Below are 27,968 nucleotides of genomic sequence, written 5' to 3'. Positions count from 1 at the left end.
CAATATTTGTTAATAGGGATTTATGTACGACATACAGTGTAGATGGTATTCTTCGTATTATTTTTTTTACTTTTTTATCTGATACTTAAATTGATCAAATTACCTATAGAGAATCTAACTTATTGGTGATGTCACAAGACCCTTTTCTTCCTCTCCTCCAGTTGAAAGGAAAAATGTGTCTTTTTTTATTTACTTACGTGTCTGAAGGGCTTAAAATTTTTTTTACTGCTTATCATCATTAAGCTTAAGAGGACTTACTACTTACTTATCTATACCAATCTATACTAATATATAAAGCTGAAGAGTTTGTTTATTTGTTTGTTTGTTTGAACACGCTAATCTCAGGAAATACTGGTCCAAATTGAAAAAAATTGTATTGAATAGACCTTTCATCGAGGAAGGCTTTAGGCTATAAACCATCACGATGCGACTAATAGATTGATGGATTCATTGATTATTTCAAGCTAGGTTTACATGACGGCTCAAAATAATCGTATTGCTTTCAGGTATTTTTATTTCACCCCACCTATCTTCTGAATCCTTCAGCTGATGTTCAGATAATGTATCATGGACCATCGTTTATTTTGTGGTAAAATATACTTACCTGCTCACCGATACTACTTAAATGCTACCCCACGATATCAAAGTACATAATGCAATGAAAAAGGGAACAGTGTGGCATAGGTGGCCACGCCAAACGCCTGCGCCACGAGTCGCTGTGCGCCGGTTCGATCCCCGCGAAGAACAAGTATTTTTGTGATCTACAAATATTTGTTCTAAGCCTATGTGATTTTGTGTACATGGATATGGATACAAGGATGAAATTCGGGAAACGGTCTTTAATAAAAACTGATTTTCAAAGGTTTCAATCGGGTTTGTGTCTAGTTTCGGTGCCTCCACATTCATTAATCGTACCTACCTATTACGTATGGACAGCAGACAGTCTGACATGACCAATGTGATTAAATTTATAATTAACTAACTACATACCTTCTGCTAATGAATTATTTAAGACAGACCGCGATACAACGCAATTACTAAGTTAGAAATACTATGCCTATTCTATACATATCTACAGTTTATTGTAGACAGGCCTTGGTACAGGATATCTACCTATGTAGGGAAATTTGTGTTTTATTTAATTTAAATATTTATCTATAAAAAAATCAAAGACCACGGTCTTGTATTATCAAACATGTTTAAGAACTCTTGCACAATCCATTCGGGAGCTGTCATGGACCAGATATACAGACAGACGGGCCTAATACACAATTCAACAATTCTTTTTGCGTCAGGGGTTAAAACATACAAAAAAAAATAACTCATCACTATTTTTTCGGTGCTGGGTAGTGGGTATGTAAAATAAATATAAATATAGTAGTAGAATATATTTATTAAATTAAATTAACATTACATTTTAATCCGCCATCTAACTCGAAAAGAAATCACAGCTGGCTATCAAAATAAATTAGGTATGATTACAATGGAGGTAACACACGTAATAAGATAACAAAAATCTTTGGTTTGGTATGTAATTCAAGTAAATAAATAAATAACGGTATTTAAAAGTACCTATATAATAATATCTTCGACAACTTCTAAAAAAATACTGATTTTACATAAATTAACTATGCGTATTACGCATTTTAATAAAAACTCTGCAGTTACTTGTTATTTCAGATGTGTTTTTCCATAAAAAAATAATGCGTGGTAACCTGTAATACGTAGGAGTATAATTAAAATTTTGACCACACATGGACTTAATAACTAAACAATAACATTTTATGACCTTACAAGTAATGGTGCAGGTTTTCAGCAACATTTTATTGGCACTGAAATAATCTCTCTTGTTTTCATAGTGCTTTCTGCCTGAGGTACATGAATGTTGAGACCAGGGAGTTAACCAGTGAATTGACAAAACTAATAATGACGTCATAGATTGTCTTTTGTCTTCCTCCCCCATCCTGCAGTTCACGTACCTCAAGACGCCTATCACCAAATCTTGTGGAAGGGAGACGCTCTATGACTTGTATAGTGATGTCCCGCTTCCACTTTAAGATATGGTAGGCTCTCAGGAGCACTATAGCTTAGTACACCATAGCTGTTTACTTTCCAAGAATGATTTTGCGTGAAGCGCCAAAGTTTTGACCTGACTGGCTTGCTAGTTTGTTGGTACCAGCTTGGAGACCAATCACAGTTTGTCCAGCGCGGAGAACATCTTCGCTGAATTCACGACGGTTTTCTTCAGCGGGCCTGGGGCCGAGGAAGGGACCGCGCCATTCTGGGTGCTTGTATGCCTGGGAAAGTAAATATAAGTTTTATTTTATTTATCAGAGAGATGATGTGAAAGAAAACAGAACACACAGAACAAGTGAAAACATAGAAAGCAAAGAATTTCAATTTTGTGGCGATATATGAGTGAAACATCGTATCATATTATGAGCGAAAGACATGCTTGCATTCTGCAGTACCTACTATGCAAAATCTGCAAGGAAAATTAAAATATAACCTTCATAAATCATGATGGGTGGATTTTTTTTCCACGTTATAATAATCGTTCCACATTTTACATTATTAGGTAAGTAAAGGTCTGCATTGAATCTCACGCGTAACCCCTATATTTTTTGCGCCTCCCTAGATATTACAAGTGTACGTACTGTTCTGCCGAGAGCAAAGATGGTCTGTGTGACGAGAGCAATGTTCTTCTGGTCCCAAAGATCCGTTGTCTGGAAGAGATCCACATCAGGAACTCCGTACTTCACACATGCTTTTTGGAACCTGCAAAGATAATTATCAGTTCAGTATAATTTTGTTCTTAATCATGTCAGTCTGAATCGTGACAATCGATTTCTTCTGGAGACGTTTTAAGTTATCTTTCTATAACATTCGTGTGAACCTAGAACTAATTGAATTGATTTGAAATTTTATGTATCTTTTAGTCCCTCAGCACACAAATTATGTTTGGGTTAAGTCTTGCAAAAACGCAATCGCTTGGTTCCCTACTATAGGGAACGGAGACGCATTCCGTTGGGGTTTAGCCAGTAAGATTCCTTAACCCTTCGTTTTCCCCAGGGAAGCATTTCCCCCGGTTTAAACAGGAAAATGGTCACTTGATAATACTGACAATTTTGACCTGAACTATCAAAATAACCTTCTTTGGAGTCATTTAATTTTTGAAGTGGTCAAAAACTTACTGGTTAATATTGTCCATGTATTTGTAATCCCCGCCGGAGACGTTGACCTTGGAGATGATGCCGGGCTGCAGCCGGTTCATCAGCTTGCATAGTATGATGCCGTCGCGGAGCGCCTGCTCGTAAGGCATGTTCGGGAACCGCTCTCCGATCACCGCCTCAATCCATTGCTGGGCTTCTATCTCCTTTTCTGGTTCACGCTTGCCAGCGCACTGGAAAAAATATATGGATAAAGATTAGATTTTGTAGAACGATGATAATTTTGAAGTAAGTGTTAGTACCTTGAAGGTGGGCGCTAAGAGATGCGACACATTACTTTGTGATTTTTAAAATCGTTTTTCTTTCCGATAAAGATAAAATAAAGCGAGTTAGTGGGACTTTATGTAGTTCTAATAAGGTCCACGTATGTGTGATAGGCGTTTAATTATAAAGGCTTTTAACTGTAGTGATAGATACCACGTTCACGTCTAAATACTTTAAAGAAACATATATTTTTAGACTTTTGAAATTAAAACTGCATTTAACTTGTCAATAAATGCGAAAATCAATAATAAATACACTTAGACAGACACTATGGTCCGAATGAAGACGCCATTCATGAATTACGCTGTACACACGTATGTAGTCATAGATATGAGCTGTTAAGTCTAGACTCAAAGATAGTCAACAATTAGTACTTAAGCTAAGTTCAATGGTATCGGTTCTACCAAGGACTAAACATAAACAATACGCATTGTTTATTAAATATTTAAATTCAGAATCAGAGTTTACTGCCGCAGTGAGTGATAACGTCGCGACCGATACAGACCTTAGTATTTCTTTGTTCTTTTTTAAATTAAATTATTTTATTTTTAATTTTTCGAAGTTTTCATGTGCTTATAGACAGCCATTTTTTAATTGCGTCTGTCATTACTGATTTTTTTGTTTTTAGTGAGTTTTGTGCTATCACAATGATGTTGCTATTAGTTTTATGTTCCATTTTATTTTATTCATCGGTTCAATCCCATCCTTTCATAGTACTTTTTTTATTCTTTTATATACCAAAGCAATTATCGATGACGTTTTAAAAATAAAATTATTTATTGCAATCAAAAATGTAACAGCATATTTTCTTAATGGACGACGCAAGGAATATTTGTTTACGGTGAGTTTATGATTATTTTTTAAATCATTTTCTTTTCAAAGGAATCCACTGATGTACTTCATGTTTTATTTTCTTTATTAATTGCAGAATTTTGTCTTTGGGCGACAATATCATTCTAAAACGCTAAAAAAATAATTCTTCGAACACATTGGGTCACTGTCAAGGTCCGTATCATACAAAGTTTTTTTTCTATATTGAATGTCACTGTACTGATTATATCTTGGCAAACCTTTATACCTAGTAGATAGTTATTCAATTTCACACATAATTATTAAAAACCGATCAAGTGCGAGTACAAATAAGTTAAAAAATACCTAATTGGTTGGGTCACAAATAATTTCTTGGGTATGGTCTGTGGTATTTCATTGTATTGACGGTGGGTGTTCCGCCCCGTACTGAACTTCCAATTATTGTGTTGCGAAAATGCTTAGAGATATACGAATAAAGTCAAATTTAATACATTTCAATACATTCATCGTCAATTGTAAATAGCCAAATTGTAGCCATGGTGACTGGTAAAAAGGTAATTACAAACATATTAGAACAACTTAGTATAAGTTCACTCTTTCTTTTTGTTTACCCCAATGTTTTACTCGTGTAAAATAAATGCGTTAAATAATTTATGCTACCCAACTGCTCACATAAATTAAGATTTATACATAAACAAGTCAAAGGCACCTTCATGGTCTTTAATAAATAATTCAGCATTAGAATTTTATATCTCATTATTTTAATAGTTCGCAATAAATTGAATGGCGATTGCATTGGCAATGATGCTTGAAGAATTTTTCATTTTAAAACACTGAGATCTTTGACCAAGGTAAATGAAATTTAAATAAAGGTTTTTTCGTTATTACTTTCCCAGTTACAATCCTATTTTTTACCTACCTTGAACTTTGTCCTTCAAGCGCTCTTAAAACAAAAATACCAGGGAAACAGAAATATGTTAGAGTTAAGTTCGTCGTCTAGAAACAAATATTAGCAGTCCAAACACCTTTGACAATAGCGTCTTGTATTGTCAATTTACATAAGTATATAGGCCGGTTAAATGTCTTGAATACAATGGCCCATGTTAGCCATAATAATAAACATGTAGACAAACAGATAGCCATTTTTGACCATTTGAATACAAGGGATGTCGGAGTGCAAATATCTTGGGCTATTGTGTCCGACCTATAAGCTGTATTTTTATCGGAATGCCTTTAATTCCTCAAGGTTTAACTCATTTTAGACATAATGATGACAAATGTCTCGAGCATCTATGTTTTGGTGATTGGCCCACCTCTTATATAATATAAATTCAACTTCCTTGGCTTTTATTTTAGCCATACATGACAAAAAAACCTATTCTTAAAGCCTGCATTTTCGCTAACAGGTTAAGACATGGATCTGAAATTAAAGATACTCAATAACTTTTTATCGTAGAAAACGAAACTCTAATGCTATAATACTTAAGTACTTAAAGTCTTAGCACAATCATTTAATAAGTTTACCTGTAATAGAGCCGACTCTACCTTAAGTAACAGCGCCATCTGTTGTGTTCCTTTTGAACTATCGAACTCCACACTATGCTTTGAAATACGAAACTTGTACGCTACAACGTGTTGAAATAAGACTTATTGAAGCCTCTTGACAGTATTTTTCTATGATACACGATGGCGATAGTATTGTTAAACAAATATGTGAACGTTTCCTGAAGAAATAAGCCGTTGTCTGTTTGTAATTATTAATAAGAATAGTATTTATATTATCTTTATTAAAAGCATTTGTAGCTACTGTACCTAGTCCTTTCGATTTTGCTTACGTATGAGTTGTATATACATAACCAATAAGTTACTGAAACCAGTTTTCATTGAACTAGGCGTACCTAAATTACTTTATGCTTATAGGATATCTAATTAAAGGCGTCTAGATCTAGACCGTAACTACATAATCAGATTGAAGGTCTTTTTTAATTTGTTTTAATCGATAAATTATCTAATTTAATTTTTACTTCAAAAGAAAATATATTCCCACCAAAAACATTCTGTGAAAGACTAGCCAAGTCTCGATGGAGCTGCTTGTTTATTTCTGAAAAGTACTGATAGTAAGACAAAGGTTCGTGTCAAGTCTAAAGTTCCTTTCTGAGAATTCTTTTTTATTATACTTAAGGTTGTGACTTGGCCGCTGACGGGTCCGAGGGGAAGATGACTACTTTCTGACTACTCGTAACTAATTCAAAGATGCGTCAATAATAGCAGGGAACCATGGAGGAACTGATTTTGACATACATGGTCACCCATCCACGGACCGACCATATTATGTGTTTCTCAACCTTTGGTGGGTTGACTTGTGCAGTTGCATATTTTACTTATAACATACTAGCTTTTCGCCCGCGTCTTCGCCCGCGTCGAGGTCGGTTATATCGCGTTTCCAAGATAACTCTTCAAAAGTCCGGGATAAAAACTATCCTATGTTCTTTCTCAAGGTCTACTATATCCCTGTACCAAATTTCATTAAAATCAGTTTAGGGGTTTAGACGTGAAAGCGTAACAGACAGACAGACAGACAGACAGACAGAGATACTTTCGCATTTATAATATTAGTAGGGATGTTACAAACTTTTTTATAATCGTTAATTGATATCATTAACATGACTTACTGGTTAATACCATGATTCGCAAGTTGGTTAAGGCCAGTGACTGCAATTAGGTTTTAGTAATTGGATTATTTTAAAGTGACAATATTACTATGCATTATACTAACACAATTATTATAATGTTAGTTTTTTAATTAATGTTTCACGATGTAATTATAATGCACTTAACATGGTAAATTAAAACGATCTCTTTTATCTACACATTTTTAACCCTTAGGATTGGCTTAAAATCGATCGTAAAACATTTATTATTATTTACTCATATTTATTGTTATTTACCCATTATCACCAAATAGGTCAAAGTCTGAAAATAGTTTCGATTTAATGCTTGAATAATAAATAGGACGCTGTTAGTAGCATCAGGATTTAAATATAGAATAAACTGATTCTATTAAAATAATATAATATTTTTATCTAAAATATCTGGCACATTAAGAAAATCAAAGTCAAAAATAGCAACCCATCCATGATCACGCCCCAAAAAAATATTCTGTATCCCGAGACTAAATAAATAACTCGCGAAGTATATTTTCATGATAATAATCAAAAATAAATAAGTTTAGGTTATAACAGGTCTAGAGATTTCTACTAACAATTTCAATATATTGGATCGGCACAATTTCATAACATACTGCTAGGAGGAACTGCCATCATATTCCATTTTTCGAGGGAACTAGCCTATTTAAAACTATCATTATTAGATCGTCTGTAGTAACAAGGTTTTAGAAGCCGACAAATTTCGGTCCTCTCTTGAGCGAAATTGTTTAAGACTTGGATAAGGCGTCAACGAAGGGTAGATAATGTCTCTTCTTTTCTTGTTTAAAATAATAATAAAACTCTATGAACTTTAGTCTCCGAGGCATTCATGTATGCCATACACACAAAGACTCCGACCAAGCAATAGTGAATCACCTGCTTGTGTTAAGCTGGATCAAAACTACCAAACGTCACTCACAGTGGATTTGACGTGATGACCTGACATGAAATGACAACATAATTTATGTCTTGGACTCCCAACATTCCCCAAACCAAGATTCAGTTTTAAGGTTCAGCGTTTATCAAAATACTTCTAGGAGTTCAATCAGATAGAGCAGGGCTTCCCCACACGTGCCAACGCCTTACCCTGGCAAGAAGCCAGGTCTGAATATAATTAGAAAATATAAAGCATCTTTCGTAGGAAGACGTAAATATTAAAACCATATTCATTATGCTTGTATAGTGTCACATTAATCTGTTTTTGTCAGTTAATTAGATGTTTGGCTTTAAAACAATGCTGTTGAGCTGTTTTTGTACCATATCGTTACTCAATCCATCCATCGTTTCTTTAGTCGTCCTCTTCCCTTACATCCACATCCATACTCAATATTTGGAAGGCTTTTTTGTTCAAAGAAAGTGAAAAGTAGAGTTATACAGTTTCAGATGTTTTTCTCATTCAGACCTCTCTTTTTTTACGAATTCTGGCTACCTTTAAATTGTTCAAATCTTATTTAACGGTAAAAACATATTGAATACGAATTAGCTTTCATTTCATTGGCTTTTCAACGTGGTTGTCAATATAGGGCACTTTTGGTTTGGCCCTTTTCCAGATCTTGTCTAATTTAGTTGAAATATGTTTTCCTTCCAACTACCCGTATCAAACTTTAGTCTAAAAATATTCTGTATCTCTACGCCAAAAATACAAACGGATTTGAGAATTGAAACCGAGATACACTGTACAAAGGTAGTTGCATCTTAACTATCGTAATAAAAACCGGTCAAGAGCGAGTTGGACTATCACACTTCAAGTTTCCGTACAAAGCGGCTTAGGAATGAAAATTTCCAAAAAAAAAATTCATTCACTGAATTTAGTTGTTTAATTTTATTATATTTATAGCTATAGCGCCAACTAAAATACATCGCCTGTGAACATGTCAACTATCTAGCTATCAGGGTTTTTGAGATACAGTCTGGTGTTGGACAGACAGTGGAGCCTCAGGCATAGGATTCCGTTTTTCCATTTGAGTTCAACCCCCTATAGAAAAGTCAACAAAATAATGCAGATATGATATTTAAACGATAAATTACATCATAGTTCGCTAAACTGTAGTGCTAAATCTATCTACTTTTAATCTAGCACTTCATAAATATTCTAAACATAATTCTTAATGTTTACGTTGTCAGAATGACGTCATAAACTAAATTAAATCCCATACGTCAGTCGCATGAAAGTGATCTAATTTTACGATCAGTATTAAACGCATTATGTGTACCACAGCTGTTTTGAAGCTAAGCTCTTTATTTATTCTGTATCACACGGCACTACTCGTCAAACTCGCTGTAAACATTGTAAAGAATGTAAACATGCAAGTATTTTATATGATGAAGTAAAAGAAAATTGTTTGTATGAAAAATAAAGAAGTAGAAATTTCCATCGAAATTCTGCTCCCTTTGGTTTTCTCAAGTTTCAACAAAATGAACACTGCTCCTAGATTCAAGAAGTATATTTTATATTTTTTTATTATTTCAATTAATAATAAGAAAGTTTCTTATCGTTTGTCATGGTCATCATTATCCACAGCTTTTCTCCTCCCACTGCTGCGCATAGGCCTTGAATTTCTACGGTCCTGTGCCAGCCTCATCCAGATTCGACCCGAGACCTTAACTATATCGTCGCCCCATCTTTCTCCCGGACGACCGACGCTTCTTTTGCCTTATCGCTTATAGAATGTTACATTTTCAAACCAGTAAATTGAAAAATGTCTATCTTGGCCACATAGATTATTAAAAATAGATTAAACAATTTAAATGGTGATAAAAAATCGAAATGTATGCGTAAATTTGATGTAGTAAGTGTTTTTTTTTAATTCATCTAATATTAAAAGAGTTTCAGAGTTCAAATCGTGGTCGCACCTAATCAAATATATCAAGTCGTAAAATAGTCTTCACTGCATCAAACTAGCTACACAAAGCTTCCTTCAGTATTTTCTAATAATAAGTATATCTCTAAGAAACGTTGTTTGTCATGCTCACAAAATATTTTTTTCCTTGTTTACAATGAAATAGATCTTTAATAATAGAACTTCTCAATGCTGAATAGAATGGAGACAGGAAAATAATAGTTTGTATTTCATTCATTTTAACCAATTCTGTTCAATCCAAGTCGCCCGCTGTTGAATTGGTCTCGGGCGAATCTGCCCCTAAAAATAGTTATACATACATAGTTCATTTCCCCATTCAGTCGCCAGTTCATTCACAAGATTAAATAAGATAAGAATATTTCCCCAATCAATGACTTTGATTTAATCATTTTTATTGTTGTTTATTTATTTACAATTATCTTACATGATAAAATGTATTATGACCAACAGTCAACGGCGATATAGAGACAGCGTTGTCTGAAAAATATCGCTAAAAGCGATAAGATCAACATTGTTATTGTTATTTTATTATCGTCGTGTGATTGCACTGTAATCAATTAAATACTTGAATATAAATTATTCACTAAACAAGTCATTAAAATCATGAAAATATATTTTCGGGCTATAAAACGTAGGTACTGTCTTGGCAATATTCCTTATAGTTTATTGTTGCGCGGGTTAACAACTCAATTTATTAAATATTTCTGACTCTGTATGTTGAAAAAATGTTTATTTTGTTCCTTAACTTTATTTTTGAGGCATTCTTCTCTTTCCGCCTGTCACCAGGATGTATCTCATAAACCGGAATTGGTAAACAGTTGAATTTTTCACAGATGATGTATTTTTATTCCATCTCTAAAAATAAATATCGTGGTTGTAACGGTTGTGACGGTTATAAATATGACGGGTGGCCAATTTGGATTTATTTTTGTCTATAGAAAAACAAATTTGAACCTGGGTCCATGCGGAACCCTCAATGTTGCGAGTCTGACTCGCACTTAACAAGTTTTTTTTTGTTATATAATGTTTTATAAGTATAACGTCATTCGCTCAGATTCTAAAAGTATTTTCCAACGTCCGGTTGTCTAAACTTTAGAATTAATGGATCACATCCTATACATGTATGAAAAATATAAAATACCTATTAGTTAAACAAAAGTTGCGTCTTTACGCTTCCCGTCTCTGTAAACAACATGCGAATTCATATTCATTACAACCAGACTCTATCTAAGTTTTTATTTGCGTATTTGATAAATAATAATTATAATAATTTTGACTGCCAAACCTATTGTGCGGGGTTCGACCCAAGCGTAGGACAAGCATTTGTATGATACCAAATGCTTTTTGACTCTTGGTTACAAATAGAACTAATGATTGTCTACAGTTTCATAATGTTAAATATTTTCATAACTTTGGTATGATACACTTTACTGTACAGCACAAAAATTCTCCCCATTACAATTTATTTAAACCGTAGATACAGTAAAGAATAATGTTAGGTTTATTGATGTCAAGACCTGAATTGAATATAACTATCACTCATTCACAAAAAATACAAAGCTAAATAAAAAAAATAAAATGAACTCAATAAGAACTCATTCATAGCAACTGTTTATAACAAACCAGAGGCCGGCTTACAATAACAATTGACTGCCGAAACAATATCTCGAAAGATCGTGGGTAGACCTCATGAATGAAAGGGCTTAACGCTTCAGAACCGATGTCTCTCGATGTAAATAACAGTGACGATATATTTACGTATATACGTTACGTAGGTACGTGGTTCAGGAGATGGACGTCCCGCCCGCCCCCGCGGTGAGGCGGCTTGGGCGGGCGGACTGCACTCCTTACAGTCTAACAGACGAGTTCGAGGCGAAAGCTCGCTCACAGTCAAGTGTCAAAAGTTTTGTGAAATTGTAACATGGCTGTACGTATCACTTGACAAATACTTTACACATTAATTAGAATCTCATTAACTTTTTGTAGACTTCTTTAATAACAAACCTTAATCTATATCACTTTCCTTACACTGAATTGTTATCCTTTCGCATTAACACAATCTTAAATACTGATTATTTTAAAAAGCCCCTTTTATCTACATTCTATACATAATAACAAACTATACCATGATTCAATACTCTACACCGAAATCAAAGGCATAATATACTTCACAAAACAAACAAAGTGAACTCCAAAAATTAGTTGAACAAAAGTATATAATAATAAACTACGTCGAGTGTTTGATGACGTCAATGGTTCGAAGAATGGGTTCGAGAATACTTTAGATTAATGACGGGCGCGCGCGCAGCTGCGGCTGTCATATCGCCCCTTGATGTACACTCTAAAAAGCTTTCCAGAAGCCCATCACTATGGGATAACAGCGGTCTGTTTCGTAAACCAACCTATTTTTGGAGGTGATGCTGGAATCCGTCCGCACGCCACCAAGCGACTTGGCACTGGAACGAGTGTTTTACGACCAACGTTCGAAACATGAATACAATTTTTCTAAACAGCTCTACTTTATGATGTTGCTACAAATCTGACAAGAATAGTTGCTATGTGGAAAAATGTTATCACCAAGACCGGATATATTGAGTAAATGATAATTTTCTATTGTTTCTTCAGCCTAGGAACAAGGAACAAGAGCAGGAGGTCCTGAACTGGATCGGCGCTGTCCTCGGCGAACCCGTCACCAGTGCCCCCTACGAAGACTATCTTAAAGATGGTGTCGTCCTCTGCAAGCTCATCAACAAACTGGCTCCTGGATCAGTCAAGAAAATCCAGGAGAGAGGAACCAACTTCCAGCTTATGGAGAACATTCAAAGGTACTCAAACCTATTTGTATAGTTTATTTTATATATTTAGATAGTTGTCTAACCAAAAATATGAACACAAACTATTGCCAAGATATGACAGTTGACAAACATTCTAAGCTCTCTACAAAAATTATTTCGAGTCGTTTTGAGTGGTTTTAAATCAATTTTAATTGATTTCAGGTTCCAAGCCGCTATTAAGAAGTACGGCGTGCCAGAAGAAGAAATTTTCCAGACTGCCGATCTGTTTGAGAGGCGTAACATTCCCCAAGTCACACTCTGCTTATACGCGCTCGGCAGAATTGTAAGTAGCCTCTCCAAATATTACTAGTAAAACAAAGTCATCTGAATTTCGATAGCATATTCATACGGTATTTTGTTCTACAGACTCAAAAGCATCCAGAATGGACCGGTCCCCAGCTAGGACCCAAAATGGCGGAGAAGAACGAACGAACATTCACCGAGGAGCAGCTTCGTGCCCACGAGAGTGAACTGAACCTGCAAATGGGCTTCAACAAGGGCGCTTCACAGTCAGGCCATGGCGGCTTTGGCAACACCCGCCATATGTAAAAGAACAAAAAACATTGCAGGACTAAGCGCCACCTTCCTACGCTTGCAATTGAGACCAATACCGAAAGTTCGGAGTCAAACAGTATTTTTTTTATGTGTCAAATGAAGGTCGAAATTCAAATGTTTTTTTTTATTCTTCTAAGTAAATGTCTGCATTGCTTAACAACGTCAAAGATTGTGTGATAGTTTTAATTATACTTATTTTGTAGGTACCTATTATAACATAATTACTCCTAACAACGCTATTTTTGTTAAGTATTTTCTATCAATTTATTTGTAAATATTTAACTTTATCTAATAAATATCGTTTTTAAGTATTAATTTTCTTTCATTACTTTCTAAAGTACAATAAGTAATTTACTGCAAACATTGTATGTGTGTAGTGAAACTCTTCAATGTAAATTGAATAAAAAAAAAAAAAAAAAAAAATAGAATCGAATAACTGAATTTTTAATCTGTTAAATTTATATAATAATATATACAAACCGTGAAGAGAATAATAAAGAACTCACACTCACAAGGAATATAAATAAAGCTACGAGACGAATAATAATATTTTTCTAAAATGTCTTAAAATGATATGTTAATAAGCCAATGCACATTGTAATCTAACCAACATGCAATTATGTCAAGAAAATACAATAATAATAATCATAATTGTATCCTCTATGACAATGTTACAACCTTAGCATAAATCCCAAAAGGTCAGTCTTATAACGATGCCACAACTCTACTTAATTACAAACCCAGCGTTTACGATAAAATTCATGCCGTGTGTTACCGCATGTGATCCATCAACGAAACTGCACATGTGCCAAGTATCCCAGTTGACAGCTTGTGCTTGATTTATTAGTGTTGTTTTAATACAATTATACCACAACTATATTACTTTCGTAACCCTTATCAAGAGTCTGGAAGCTTTTAACGATAAGACTGGAAAGTTGACGGTTAGAAATAATTTATGGATTATATTTTTAGATTTGGTATTTATAGATGTATGATTTCGTTTGGTTAATTGAAAACTGTACAGGAAAAAAATGAAAAATGTGTGAAAAAAATAAATTTTGTCTTAAATTTATTGGTTTATTGAGAAAAATACTTAAGCACGATTTGAAAAACTGACTTTAGAGAACTTTCAGTAGATTTTTCATTAATATAAATTGTTATTCAGACTACGTTGGGACGAGATGAGGATTAAATCATCTGAAAATAAATGACTAAAAATCCTATGATGGATCATGGATCTATTGCTTCGTCAGCATTAGTTAGCCTTTGTTGTGCAGGGATTCAGTAATAGGCCATGAGATCGGAATCTTAGAACATAAGCTATCGAACATCTCTATTTAAGAATTTATTTGCAACATAATTATAAAATTTAAATATAGAACTCAAATGTGTCCCACATCTGGACATCTCATTTATTCACTCAGATCTTGTCCTGTCAAGATTTATGCCAGACATACTTTATGCATTTACCCACATTGTATAATAATTGATGACAGTCTTCCCTGAAAACCTCAAATAACATATTATAATTTATTTTACGGTATTGTCATTACGTAATTTAGGAAAATTTATGATAAGGGATCAATGTGCTTTGAATGATTTTACTATTTCAAATCAACATTCGCAATATTTTAGTTTTTATAAAAAGGTACTGATTTAAGATAGATAGAGTACATTAACCTAACATTAAAAAAGCTTCAAATGTTCTTTCTCAACCTTCAACTCGTCTACAAAACATAAATAACGAAAACTTTCCCAGATGATATAAAAACGAAAACAGAAATACTCCATCCTATAGGACATTACAAACACAATGTCACTCTACGCAATATAATTTACGATGACATGAAAGCGTTGTGCCATTTAGTTTATATTATTTTAGCACAAGGAGGTCGTTCAACCTATTCATTCTTAAATTTATGCAAACTGTAATAAGTCATGCTCATCTTCAATACTTCAAAAGCCAGTATTTAGAAATAGCTCTACACTCTACAGTCTTAAGTTCCGATTTGCAATCTCAGGGGCAGTAGGTTAAGTACCCCATATTGATAAACCGAAACGAAAAAGTGATGCCATGATTTGTTTTGTTTGAACAAGTATCGATTGGGAAGTCGCAGTCGAGATCAAGAAGCGTTGCTGATTATTGCGAAAGCTCGTGTGACCCAATAATTTCGCTATTCGAGATATGACGCAAATGTTTCGAAAAGATTACTGCTATAAACATACGATTAGAAAACAATGTTCCAAAGCAATCGGATGCGATGCGATATTGACGTCTCTTACTATCAAAATGTAATTCATTGTGACTCTTGTTGCAGCTGTGAGCCTAGTATTTGCTACGGCGCTCGAAAATCTTTACTGTAGACAAAACGATCATGTCTTGTTATTTGTTTAACATAACAATTCAGATTTCGAGCTTTTGTATACGTAAAGAATAAATAAATTATTACATCAGCTAGGTCATGTTCCAGAATGAGCAGTTCCATCATCGCAGCGTGGGCAAAGCGTTACTATGAAAATTGTTTATCTTGATCAACCGCCAAGATACGAGGATTCGAATTTATCCTAGCGACACATCACGCCTTGACACAACCATTATATTCGTGAACTAATTACATGTAATAGCGAAGTAATTACTCCAAGGTCAAGGGTGGACGTAACCTAAATATAATATGCCAAGTTTCTTGTTAAAGAGTGATAATTGCCACGTACAATGTTTATAGTCATTTGGCAAAGATTCAACTCCCTGCATGTTTGGAATAGGATATAAAAAGCTTTACGTTGATACATTAAGGAGGTTTATACACTGGACGGACGTTTTATTAATAGTGAAGGTTCGAAAATGTATTCTTATTTATTTAATTTTATATTTGAGAACAGTACCTATACAATCTTATGGATTGTATAGGTACTGTTCATATTGTATTTTTTTTTCGATTTTTCTCTTTGTTGAGACTTCGTTTGACATTGTATAATAATTTGGTATGGCCAGACTTCTTACTGAAGCTGCTTAACTGAAGTTTATTTATATGTTGTTATTTATGTGTTGGTCGTCTTGTTTCCATATATTCACGTCATATAATACGAATGTAATGTGAAGTATCCCTTAGCGCCTCTTATTAAAAGTTTGACGGGCCTGTTGGTCTAGTGGTTAGTGACCCTGACTGCTATACCGGAGGTCGTGGGTTCGATTCCCGCCCAGGACAAATGTTGTGTGATGAGCATGATCATTTGTTCTGGTGTCTGGGTGTAATTTATCTATAATATGTATGTATTTAGAAATATATAAGTAAGTTTATCAGTTGTCTGGTTACCATAACACAAGCTCTGCTTAGCTTGGGATCAGATAACCGTGTGTGAGTTGTCCCATGATATTATTATTATTATTATTATTATGTCTGCTAATGTTTCCTACATTACTGAACTGTCCTATTAATAGGGCAGTAATTCGTGTCTATAATCTTTATACATCATGTTTAAATATATCCCCGACTACTTTCAGTACTGGTCATGAACAGAGAGCAAACGATTTTCTAGAATTAAGGAAGAATTATTAAAAAATGATACTTCTATAATTTAATGACAAATTGCTATGGTAAGTAAGCCCATTTTTTTATGTAGGTTCTTATTACCTTTTTATGTTTGATAGTTGTCATGGACATATGCGGCATTAGTGCTACCCAATCTATTTAATGATTATTACATGTATATATCTACTTAGGTCTTAGGTACTTCGTACGTCTTGGTTATCCTAAGATCAGTCCTATAAAACACTAGACTGGCGACAAGTTGCAACAGGTCCGTAGTTCATAGTTATATAACCGCTGGGCAAAGGGCAACTAACGCAATAAAGTATTTCTAAAGGCTAAGCTTATACTTATTTATGATCTCAGTTTCGGAGTTTAAAACAAAAAACAGAAATCATGAAGTAACTGATTTAGTCCTTGAGATCAACTGCCCCCGCTGCTATTCCGAGACTTAGAAAAATAAATTGCGGATCACACCAATTTTTGTACTATTACACGGGTATCGTCTGCGACACGTCGCGTACACTGAGTTGGCGTGGTACTCTCTACCACTCGGTTCAAAAAAGCATTCGGATTCTAAAGCAAGACTGTCGCTTTGTGGAAACGAGACGTCCGCTATGAAATGTGGAGCACTACCTATCTCATTTAGTAGGAGTATTATTCAAATTCAAACTCAATTTCAGGGCAAGCAAACCGATTTTTGTTCAAACGACTTCCAAACGAATGAGGTTCTCCCAATAATATACTTATTGACAGATAAAATCTGCTCTTTTTTTTCTTCAATGTCCCTATAGGCAAAATCCAACAGAGACTGATTGTTAAGACATACGTCTAACTCTTACATGAGGAAATTTAATATAAATACACGAAAACTTCTTTAAACTAGCATCAACCTTAGTTGTGTGTAACCTGATATTGAGCGTGAAACGACTAGGTTATTCTAAAACTTAACCATTAAACTCAGTTGTACGTGTTTCCATCTTCTCGTTGGCTACCTACCGCATACGGTATTATGGTAGTACTTATTATTTCACAACTACCTCACTACGTCTAGTGCTCGTGAAACATGTTCTGTGTATGTTGCTGTTCAGGTTTGAACGGTGGTGTTAGTTTAAAATGTCTGGTGAGTAAATGATACACTTTGTCGAGGCAGTACTTAATTGACTTTTTTTTAAGGTACAGGTAGGAGAGTTTTAGGATAGGTTAAATATTTATACGTTCTATACGTCTAAATCAGCCTTAGACTAGTTTGTCGCAAAAGAGAACTTAGAATTATGATCGACGAAGGCTTGTTCTAATGTGAATTCAATTTTCAATTCAATTTGAACCTATGTAACATTATTATCCTTCGTCCATCCTGACTAAAATCTCAGAACAAATACGAAATTTTGAAAGAGTTGCTAGCAGAGTGAAAGTTTGCTGTATCACAGAAACTTCTAGAAAAAGAATGGTAAATTTATTTACAAGTTAACATTCGCAGTCAACCCGTAACATAATATACATCTATACCTGTTGACTAAACTGCACCGATTGCACGCCTCAGGTCAAAGTCGTTCAACGACTAGGATTTAACTTATTATAAAAATGTTAAGAAATCACAGAAAATATATTCACTCTTTGATTTTAGAATGCAGATCGAGTAAAAGAGCGAAGAGTGATATACACGTTCGGAGTATGCTATGTTGAAATGTATCGTGATGATAAATAAACAGTGTTAACACGATGACCTGTCTGTACTAAGCAGAATTGTTGTTAGTCACTTTTTAAAATATGAATATGACTAGGGAGAAGGAGAGTGCCGAGTGACGTCATAACAGTAAAACGCGAAATAAATGTTCTTAAAAAAACAAAGGAATATTGGCAGTCCAATATACTAGCACATACTACTATCGAATGTGTCATTTTGGCTAAGGTAGAGTTCAAAAAGTGGCTACAGAGTGTTCATAAAAATCTAATGATCCCTTTTTTAATATCATATAATATAATTAATTGTTTTTTATAATGTTATACCATGAAAGTTCTTTTTACCAAAAGAGACCAATATCACTAAAGCGTAGACTAACAAAATGCACCAGTAAAAACAGCGAAGTCAGTAAATTACCCTCCTAAAAAAACTGTTCAAGTAAAACCCCTTCCCAAAGCCACATACATGTGTAAATGTTGATTTATGTCATCGTCTACCTATGATATAATATCATTAGCGGTGTCGCATCAACGCAATGTCTACAAGAAACAACTTACATCATAAAATTACTGTTTTGCTACAAAGTTTCCCAGACACAAACTGCTTGAAAAACCTTAATCTAATCACGTGCAGGAAAACTTGTTGACTTTGAACTAATATTTGTTACTGTGCGTTATAGTAAGGTTTATGGTCTAATAAGTGCTGATCATAAGTTTTAAGGTTGTATTGTATCGTTTTACCGCTTACCCTGTGCTTGATTTAGAGATTATAATGATGCGTGCAGTTTATATTCAAATAAACATGTGAGAGACGTTAACAAATATATCGGTGGCTTTATTGAGTTTAGATTTCAAAGAGATAAAACATTGTACTTTGTGTCTACTATTATGTGCAGAATAAAATCATACTGAATCTAATATTTATTATTATGTGCATATTGTTTAATTGTCTTATCTAAATTCTAATTAACTTTTTACTATTTGAAGTCTTTCAAGCTCATTTAAGAGTCATGGTAAGGTTCAACCCAAAAAGAGGTTGACTTTTTGGAATTGTTTCATTAGCTCATCTGATGTGCAGAAGGACAACAAAATAGGGCAAACATAACATCAACTTTGGTATTATATCAACACAGGGACAGCTGTCTATCATTCGGCAGAATGCCCAATGCTTGGCTATATAAAACGGATCATTTACACCGATAGTTTGGATCATTAACAGTTATACTAATTAACATTCTATAACCTTATTATAACTATTTGATTGCCAATTGGTCAAAAGAAGAGACGATCAGAACTATTTACAAAATTTTTCGATACGTTTTTCAGGTTTTATGGCTTCTATTATTTTAATAATTTATCGATAAAATGACATAATAACTATCCCTCTGCCTGTAAACATAATGACAATCATTTCAAGCCTGAGCTTAATTCATTAATACTCTATAGTAACATGTTATAAATTATGCCTTAATATTAAAAATGAAGTACCGACGTACGCATCAGGAGGATGTGTTAGAGCTTTTAAATATATCTACATACTTACGTATGTAGCAATATTATGCAAAAATCATGCAGCTTCGTCAGTCTATGACAAAATCCCAGACGAAATCTTTGCAATCTTTTCGATTCTTCATCTATGAAAGAACGCACGCATTCATTCCACTTGGGATTCAAAAATAGATGTTCTAATTTTTTCTATGCAACTGGCCGCTCATTTTGTAAAGTGCTTCATAATTTATATGTGTGGATCGAAAAAAAACATTCAGTCTTCGTCGAAATTAAAAGTAAAATGGATATAATTTAATTTACTGCTGTGTTTTGTTTTGCGGTTTCTATTATCACATTAAGCAAATATTTTAAAAGCGAAAGATTGTGATGTCTGCGTTTATGTATCTTTGTTACTTCTTTACACTCAAATGGCTATACCGATAGGGATTGAATTTGGTATAAAGATAGCTGGTACCAAGATCAACACAACCTAACTAGCTTAAACGCGGACGAAACTGAAGTTAATATAGAGCGCATTTTAAATTAAATATCAAGACTTTACTTCATGGCATTAAATACAAACCAAATTCCAGTCGAACGATTTAAAGATACACCTTTAATCCGCAATATTAATCATCTTGACCAACATAATAACAATAAGTCAGTGTGCATGTATTACCAAACACTCGACGCATCGAAGAAGAAGGAATCGATGTTACGGAACGAATGTAATACTTACTGCACGTAAGGTCTTAATTGCTAGACAACTAGTCTATTTAACCTGAACTAGTTATGCGCATGTCTTTGAGGAAATCGTCTTGATTTCCTTGATTACTACAACACTTTGGCAATATGCCCCCTAAAAATGGAGCAACGGAACTTTTTACTCATTTCGTTTGTTTTTTAAATGTTACGTAAAATGTCTACTTCAATTTAAAGATGTAATAGAGTTCGGACGTACTTGTGTTCGTTATTTAAATTCAGAAAACAAACTTATTCATTGAATACTTATTCCAGCCTGCATTTTTTATTTAACCTCAGTGTTGCCACACTATTTATCACTTTCCGACCTAAGGAGTTCCAAATTGAAAGAAAAATGCAATCCGTCAAATAAATTGATATTCGTTATTAGCAATAATAACTTGAGCAACGATAAGTTTAAGCTTTATTTACATAGTTAACAATTGCGTAGAGCTCCCCTCCTCACGGCACTCTGAGGCATGTGGAGACCCGCAGAGCGGGGCCTTAGTATCACACCACCTCCTCGGGCAGCCTGCTCGAGGCGTACAGGACTAGCTTTTCAATCTAATACATGCAAAACCGAAACATGCAGTTTAAATTATTTATAGTGACTCTAGTGCTCCATTGTACGACCGGAGAATATTTTAAAACGAAACGTAAGTGATTTTGTATATTGTGCCAGTTTATTAGATGACCTACTTAGTGAAAAAATAAATATTTCTGATTCTTATTTGTCCCGTGCCGGTTCTTCGTTTCATAATGTTGTATTGCATAAATCGATTATTGCCGTTATATCACTGCGAGTTGCGGCATTTTCTAAGATACCGAATAGATTCGATCTCTGGGATAGTAATCGATAGTGTTATGTGCACGTTCAAAGATCATTTTGTAATACAATTCTGACATAATTACGGTTCTTTGTAAATAGTAGCACTTTTTTATTTGTGATATATGACGCAAGTAAAAGTGTTCGCGTTTTGTTTACAAACCGTGTACAGTTGGTAAGATGTATTGCTACATATCAATAAAATATTGCTTGTAGACAAACGAGTTTTTAACAAATACAATTGCTACCACGTTAGAGTATTCAGAACATGTCGGTTTAAAAAATTGTGCTAATTATGAACGACACGCAAATGTAGAATAATTATAATCAATGTATTTGGGTCCGAATTATTTGGTTTGAATGCTTTTAAATGATCTTATAGTTTAATATAATGTTTCTAGGGGCAATATTACTAGGCGTAGCACGTAATAGTGTATCGTAAATAATCTGTTATAAGAATTCCGTGAATAAAGGGTCCAACGGAACTGTTTTTACTAAGGCTGTCTGTCCGTCTGCTACCAGACTGTATCTCATGAACCGTGATTGCTAGACTCTTAATTTTTTACAGATTATGTATCTACAAAAACTTGGTGTATTAGTTATTTTTGTGCAAATTTGTTCCTCTTTAGTTCCTTTTAACCCTTCTGTAATAGTTCGTTCAAAACCTCAGCTAAGGTAATGTAGAGTCTCTTTACATAACTTTCCATAATCACACCGGTAGTCTTAAAATGGGTAGGCAGTAGTGTTGGTCATTTCTATAAGCAGCATTATAAGTGAGGGGGCGTGGTAGAAACATTGCCATTATATGGCAGTACTCCAACCCTTATGACAAGTTCTTGACAGAAAAGCTCGAAATGAATTTGTCCCGAACGTAGGAATATATTAAGAGTTTATGTCTTGGCATTGTTATTATGTATTAATCTCTACTTTATTTTCTAAGTATGTAGAGACGGGTATGTATTTGGTATTGGACTGAAGGGCAAAAATGATACGTATAGAGGAAGGATTAAAGTCTCTATTCCAGCAGCTGAATGACAAAGTCTGTAGTGGATGATGATGGTTAGGTTCTGGTTCTAACTCTTCACAGTGTAATACACGAATATTATACGTAGAGCGGTTGTCAGTTTGATTATATTTGTCGTTTAGAACTATTTAAAAATTAATAGGAGAGGTAAAGTGTTCTGTAATAGCCGGGCCAAAAAATTTAAACGACGGTTTTTTTTGACAGTGCCGAGTCTCTCATCGACTCATTTATGGAAACGCGTAAAATAAAAAAATAACATTGTCACCCTAGTTACTGGGAACAAAAGATAAGACAAGACAGGAAAAGGAATTTGATAGTATTAAACTTGTCCCTGAATAGTTAAACCGATATTTAGTCGTCTAAACACCGACATTACCAACCAAAATAAAACCTCTTTTAGTTCCCCTCCTCATTTAGCATCCAGTCAGTCAGAAAAATATACAAATTTGAACTTTACTTCTTACTCAACGTATTTCGTTTATTTGTTTTAGACAAAGGTCACGTGATCTGACTGGTTGGTAGATTACAGAATGCAAGATGACACGGTAAAAGTGCGTTTGACTTCACAATAGTGTGAACTAGTTTCTCATTGATGTCTATGTCAAGGTTTGCTGAAAGTAAGAGTTGTTTGGGAAGCCTAGTGCGAGTACACCATGGTTTCAACATAGGTATACTTAAGTGTAGGTATAGGTGGTTGTTATCTTTGAGTTGGTGAGGTATTTATGACATACTGATGTGAGTGTTGTGGTGATATGGAACTCTACTTTTTTAGGTTATTTTATTTTGATTTACGCCACGTTATGTATGTATTTCGAGGTAGTTGCTTTAAGACTTTAGACAATGATAGGAAGAGCTTCAGCAAAAGAAAAAAACATAAACAAGAAGTTTACTTAATTTGTGCTCGTATTTTTTGTAGCTACTTAAACTTACTTTCTTAGGTGACTTTTAAACTAGTTAATGAAAAATAAAAATATTTTTTAATATCAATGATCTATTTTTATGTAGTACACGAAGTAGTTTCAACCTTTTTTAATACGAATGATATCAACATCCCTTTGATATTCTCTGATTTACTTTGTAGAGTCTCACAACGTAGCTTTTAACGATCGTTAACGATCATCCAATTCTAATTCTCATATTTATAATACATGATGTGTTAATGATAATTGTTCTTTCTATTTCCAGCCAGTTTCGTGAAAACATGTTACAAACGCGATCCAGAATTTGAAGACTGTTCGCGGGAGGCGGTGCAACAGCTCTTCAATGCGCTCGGTCCAGGTATATTACAATTAATATTACATTTATTAAAGTAGAAATAAAGCAAATATATTTTAAATACGCATATAGCTTATGATTTAAAATAGTAATATCCCAATCTGTATCGGGAAGAGTTTGTAAACTGCCAGTGTGTAGAGCATTAAAGAAAGGATTTTTCTGCTCTATATTGCGAGTGTCGTATGAGCTTAAAAGGTTCAATTTTCAAATATGACAAAAGTTTATTTGATTTAATTTTAGTTGTTTAAATAAATGACAACCACTAATAACATTCTGCTCTTTAGTGAAACTTTATTTTAATAAAAACAGTATATCGAGATAATGAACAATCCTCTAATCGTAGTAATGAAATGGATTTTTTTTTCACTGAATATGTGAATAAGACTAGTCTATCTTTGGAAAATTGCTCCCTCTAACAAACGAAAAATCTCAAAATTACCTAATTGTCTTTCACAATCAAAACACAAACAAAACGTCAATCGCAATAAATTGAAACAAATACCAACAAAACGCAATACAATTGGTCTCAATATAACGCTATATTTTACGAACTCTGGTACCGAATGGCTACCGGTCAAACAGACTACGTCGAAGTAGCTGGCACGGTTTCTGAGTGCCTGGTTTGTTGCACAACTCATCACAGCTGTTCGTGTTTCGCGCGGTTGCACGGTAATATTGCCGCCTGCCGGCTCTGCTAGCCTAGTACTTTGTTCCCCCACGCGTTTGTTAACGTTTTACTCTGTGTAAACTAACCGTTTCTTAAACTGAACTAATTGTTCGTTTTAACAAAAGGCTGTGGTTAATTAATTAATGACGATAAATTACGTTTTAATTCAAATAATTTTTATGCAAAGTTTGTGTTCTTTTAAAAATAACCTTTAGTCAGTTCGTAAACACACCACGTAACTGTTTTTCTTTTTATTTCAACATGTATTGCATAGGGAAATAAATTTTCCATGTATTTTAGTAGAATTATAGTCGGTTGGTAGATTCACAAGCCACTGGGCTAGTCACATAGCCTCAATTACGAAACATTTGTACATAACTTGCGGAAAGCGAAAGCGCTATTTCTTCACCTTACTCGTGTGACGCGTCGAGGTATCAAATATGCTTTTTATATGACTATCTTACCTATACAACCATTTGTAAGACAATCTTTATGCAACATAATGTCCTCCACCCACACAAAAATTGATTGCACTTATAATCACGATCGACATTCTTCAAACAGAACCATATTTCAGTTATTTCAACACTGATAAGAATGTTTTTATTTCTAGGTCTTCGAGATATAGGAATGCAGCCATTAGATCCTCTAAAAATCCCTAAAATAAGGATTTTACAAGGTGAAGGACCAGTCAACGTAAATGCTGCGCTAGATGACGTCACGGTTACAGGTTTCGGCAAGACCGAAGTGTTATCGAGCCAGTAAGTATTGCCGCCTACAATTTATGTAGCCCTGGTACCGCAGACGACTGCTTGATCGACTAAGTTGAGCAAATTGTAGTCAGAGTAGATTTTTTTTCTACAGACGGTCGATCAGCGGAGTTTGGATGAAAGATTGTTATTTCTTTGACTAGAAAATTCATTTATTACAATCAATTTTGCTCTGACTAATAATTATTATAATCTTAATTTTGTTTTTCAGAGTAGACAGCAAAACTTACGACTTCCGAACTAAAGTCCGGGTCCCGAAAATAAGAATAGAAGGGACCTACGACTTAAAAGGAAAAATTTTGTTAATACCATTGGTTGGTCGTGGTATTTGCTGGTTCGAACCGAGTAAGTTTTTAAGGAAAATTAAGAAAAAAGTTCCAAATAGTCTGTTCATGAAAATAATGTATTATTTTTATTTTTTGTTTCTTTTCAGCCAACATGACGATCGACATTGTAAGTGACGTGAAAGTCTATACTAAAGATGATTATGTATTTTTCAATGTAACTGGAGCTCATGTTAAATATGCAATAGGAGGATTGAAATTACGCATGAATAATTTATTCGACGGCATTGAGTCGCTAGGTACGTATCGCGCCATCTAGTGTGTAATAGAAGAACTACAAAATTGTAGTTCTAGCTACGCTCTAGTAGTAGGCGCTGTTGTGCAAGTTCTCTTATCGAAACTCCAAGCCGTTATGGTGCCCTGGTACTAACGTGTTACAAATTGCAACGTTGAGACGTTGTTGAGGCGTCGCTAGACGTTTGACAACCGCTCGCTCTCTGTTGCCAATTTTATTCGCAAATTTAATTTACTCCTCTCTGAGTTTACATCCCGAACTATAACAACACTTTACAGTAAATTAAAATATTGCCCAGCAATTCTTTGGGTGATCAAATTTTATATCTTAAATGTAATCTTAACAGAATAGTTTTTATCGTTTTAAACCACTTGCTTAATCAACTGTTTCACGATTTCGCAATGTTTTTGCAATAATGTTTGAAGATGTTTCGTTACTTACTTCATCAATAGATGGCGGTGTTCGTCCGTCTGTTAGAGCTCTACTAACAAACAAGTAGAATTTGTTTTAAAACTTTTTAATATTACATTTTTTCAGAGGAAAGTACGAATGCCTACTTAAATGCAAACTGGCGGCCAGTTTCAGAATCTCTGCGACCTATTTTATCAAAAACAATAGAAGATATTTTACTCGGTTTCATGCAAAGGCTGTTCAACAATTTACCTGGAGATTTTATGATTGGTGACATAAAAGATTACGTGCCAAGTAAAAAAGCAGAAAAGAAAGTGTAGTTTTAAATAAATTAATAAATAACTATTTAATATGCTTTAGGTAAATTAAGATTAAGTACTGTAATATATTTTAAGATACTTTCTAATGTTTTGTATAAAATTTTGTGTATAATTAGAAAATTTGAGTAAATAATAATATGAGGACCAATTCTCCCTATGATATTATTATTTAAGAGTAAAAAACGAATTATTATTGTATAAAATTAATTAAATGTTAATAACGAAAGTATTAAAGAAAACCCTACGGATGGTTGTGTAAATATTGAAAATTGTGAAGTTGTGTTTTAATTTCTTAATCCTAAAATGAAAGTTTTGTAAATGAATGATTAGAATGAAACTTGACACCGTGCCAAAACGTGGAGTTTCACGAAACCACACGTTGTTTACACACCTGTTATTTTCAGGTGTAGGCTAAGGTTATATTAGTCATTGTTGCTTCTCAATCTCCTGAAAAGTGATTGTGGCTCGGGCGATTGGCTTTTGTTAATTAAAACATCAGCCCACTGAGTCTTCATTAGACCTATTCATTAACCGTTTTGACAGATATGTTGTGTTTCTAAATTAAGATGTTTCGTACATCAACAGTATGGAGAAGAAAAACCAAATATTTCGTTACAAAAAATATGTAACTACCACCCCTATGACTGTAAGTCTAAATAATTATTACGAATGATTTAAATCAAAAACTTATAATTCCATCATGATAAATTTATATTTGCTAAAAAAATGTACTTTTAATAAAAAATCAAGTAAATTAAATTCTTTACCTGCCAAAGAGGACGTCCAGGCATTTTGGAACACAAGGATAATTTCAAATTGCACAAAATACACAAATGTCACACTCGCAACAGTTTTTGTCGCTGGTCACTAGATGGCTCTCTCACCAAAGTTGAGAACAAAATAAGCTTTACTCGCTCATATAACGAGTTTTATACGTCGGCAAAGCTGTATCGATGTAAATACCAGTGCGAGGGAACACGACGCAGAGCGAGGGAGCGATCGACAGAAATATCCCTTACGTGGCCAGTACCAATTATTGTGGAATTTTTACGGAATAAATAAATACAATACCTAAGTATTTACTTCAATGTCCATAGTTTCCAGCAGTATTAATAGCTCCGTTTTATTTCTATCTAGACCAGAAAGTCTGTTTATTACGCACGTGTTTGATCTTTTAAACAAACAATCTAAGCTTGAACCAATTTATGGGTTTACTGGACTTTTATGGATTGCAATTACAGAAAACTTAAACTATTAATAAACGAACGAGAACCAACAGTGAAGCAGACTAAAAAAAAATGTAAAGACGGTTTTAATGGTGGATTACTAACATGCCCTAAAAAAAGATCTATCTCCTTTAAAACCTCTTGTCAAGAGCGTTTTGTGATTCTTAGTCCA

The 27,968-nt window shown here is 34.1% G+C and overlaps 3 protein-coding genes across 5 annotated transcripts; 2 read left to right on the top strand and 1 right to left on the bottom strand.

The window, feature by feature from the left end:
• Positions 1 to 1,713: 1,713 nt before the first annotated feature.
• Positions 1,714 to 27,480, bottom strand: LOC113497267 (muscle-specific protein 20-like). The gene is made up of 4 exons (XM_026876740.1): positions 27,338 to 27,480; positions 3,195 to 3,403; positions 2,658 to 2,778; positions 1,714 to 2,297 (listed from the first exon to the last, which is right to left on the bottom strand). Exons 1-4 carry the CDS (start codon positions 27,359 to 27,361, stop codon positions 2,106 to 2,108), a joined length of 546 nt encoding a protein of 181 aa, XP_026732541.1. The 5' UTR covers positions 27,362 to 27,480; the 3' UTR covers positions 1,714 to 2,105.
• LOC113497266 (myophilin) lies at positions 4,124 to 13,368 on the top strand. 2 transcript variants are annotated; one of them, XM_026876738.1, is made up of 4 exons: positions 4,124 to 4,335; positions 12,496 to 12,695; positions 12,867 to 12,987; positions 13,071 to 13,368. In XM_026876738.1, exons 1-4 carry the CDS (start codon positions 4,162 to 4,164, stop codon positions 13,251 to 13,253), a joined length of 678 nt encoding a protein of 225 aa, XP_026732539.1. In that variant the 5' UTR covers positions 4,124 to 4,161; the 3' UTR covers positions 13,254 to 13,368. The 2 variants fall into 2 exon arrangements, with proteins under 2 accessions (XP_026732539.1, XP_026732540.1); XM_026876739.1 differs by lacking the exon at positions 4,124 to 4,335 and adding an exon at positions 11,693 to 11,797.
• On the top strand, positions 20,568 to 26,703 carry LOC113497264 (circadian clock-controlled protein-like). 2 transcript variants are annotated; one of them, XM_026876736.1, is made up of 6 exons: positions 20,568 to 21,354; positions 23,734 to 23,826; positions 25,104 to 25,251; positions 25,472 to 25,605; positions 25,694 to 25,843; positions 26,377 to 26,703. In XM_026876736.1, exons 1-6 carry the CDS (start codon positions 21,270 to 21,272, stop codon positions 26,568 to 26,570), a joined length of 804 nt encoding a protein of 267 aa, XP_026732537.1. In that variant the 5' UTR covers positions 20,568 to 21,269; the 3' UTR covers positions 26,571 to 26,703. The 2 variants fall into 2 exon arrangements, with proteins under 2 accessions (XP_026732537.1, XP_026732538.1); XM_026876737.1 differs by lacking the exons at positions 20,568 to 21,354; positions 23,734 to 23,826 and adding an exon at positions 24,657 to 24,921.
• Positions 27,481 to 27,968: the final 488 nt, after the last annotated feature.

This window comes from Trichoplusia ni, chromosome 9, assembly GCF_003590095.1.
Source record: "Trichoplusia ni isolate ovarian cell line Hi5 chromosome 9, tn1, whole genome shotgun sequence".
In the NCBI taxonomy this organism is placed as follows: domain Eukaryota; kingdom Metazoa; phylum Arthropoda; class Insecta; order Lepidoptera; family Noctuidae; genus Trichoplusia; species Trichoplusia ni.
The sequence above is the reverse complement of the archived record's forward strand: the minus strand, read 5'-3'. Positions and strand labels throughout refer to the sequence as shown.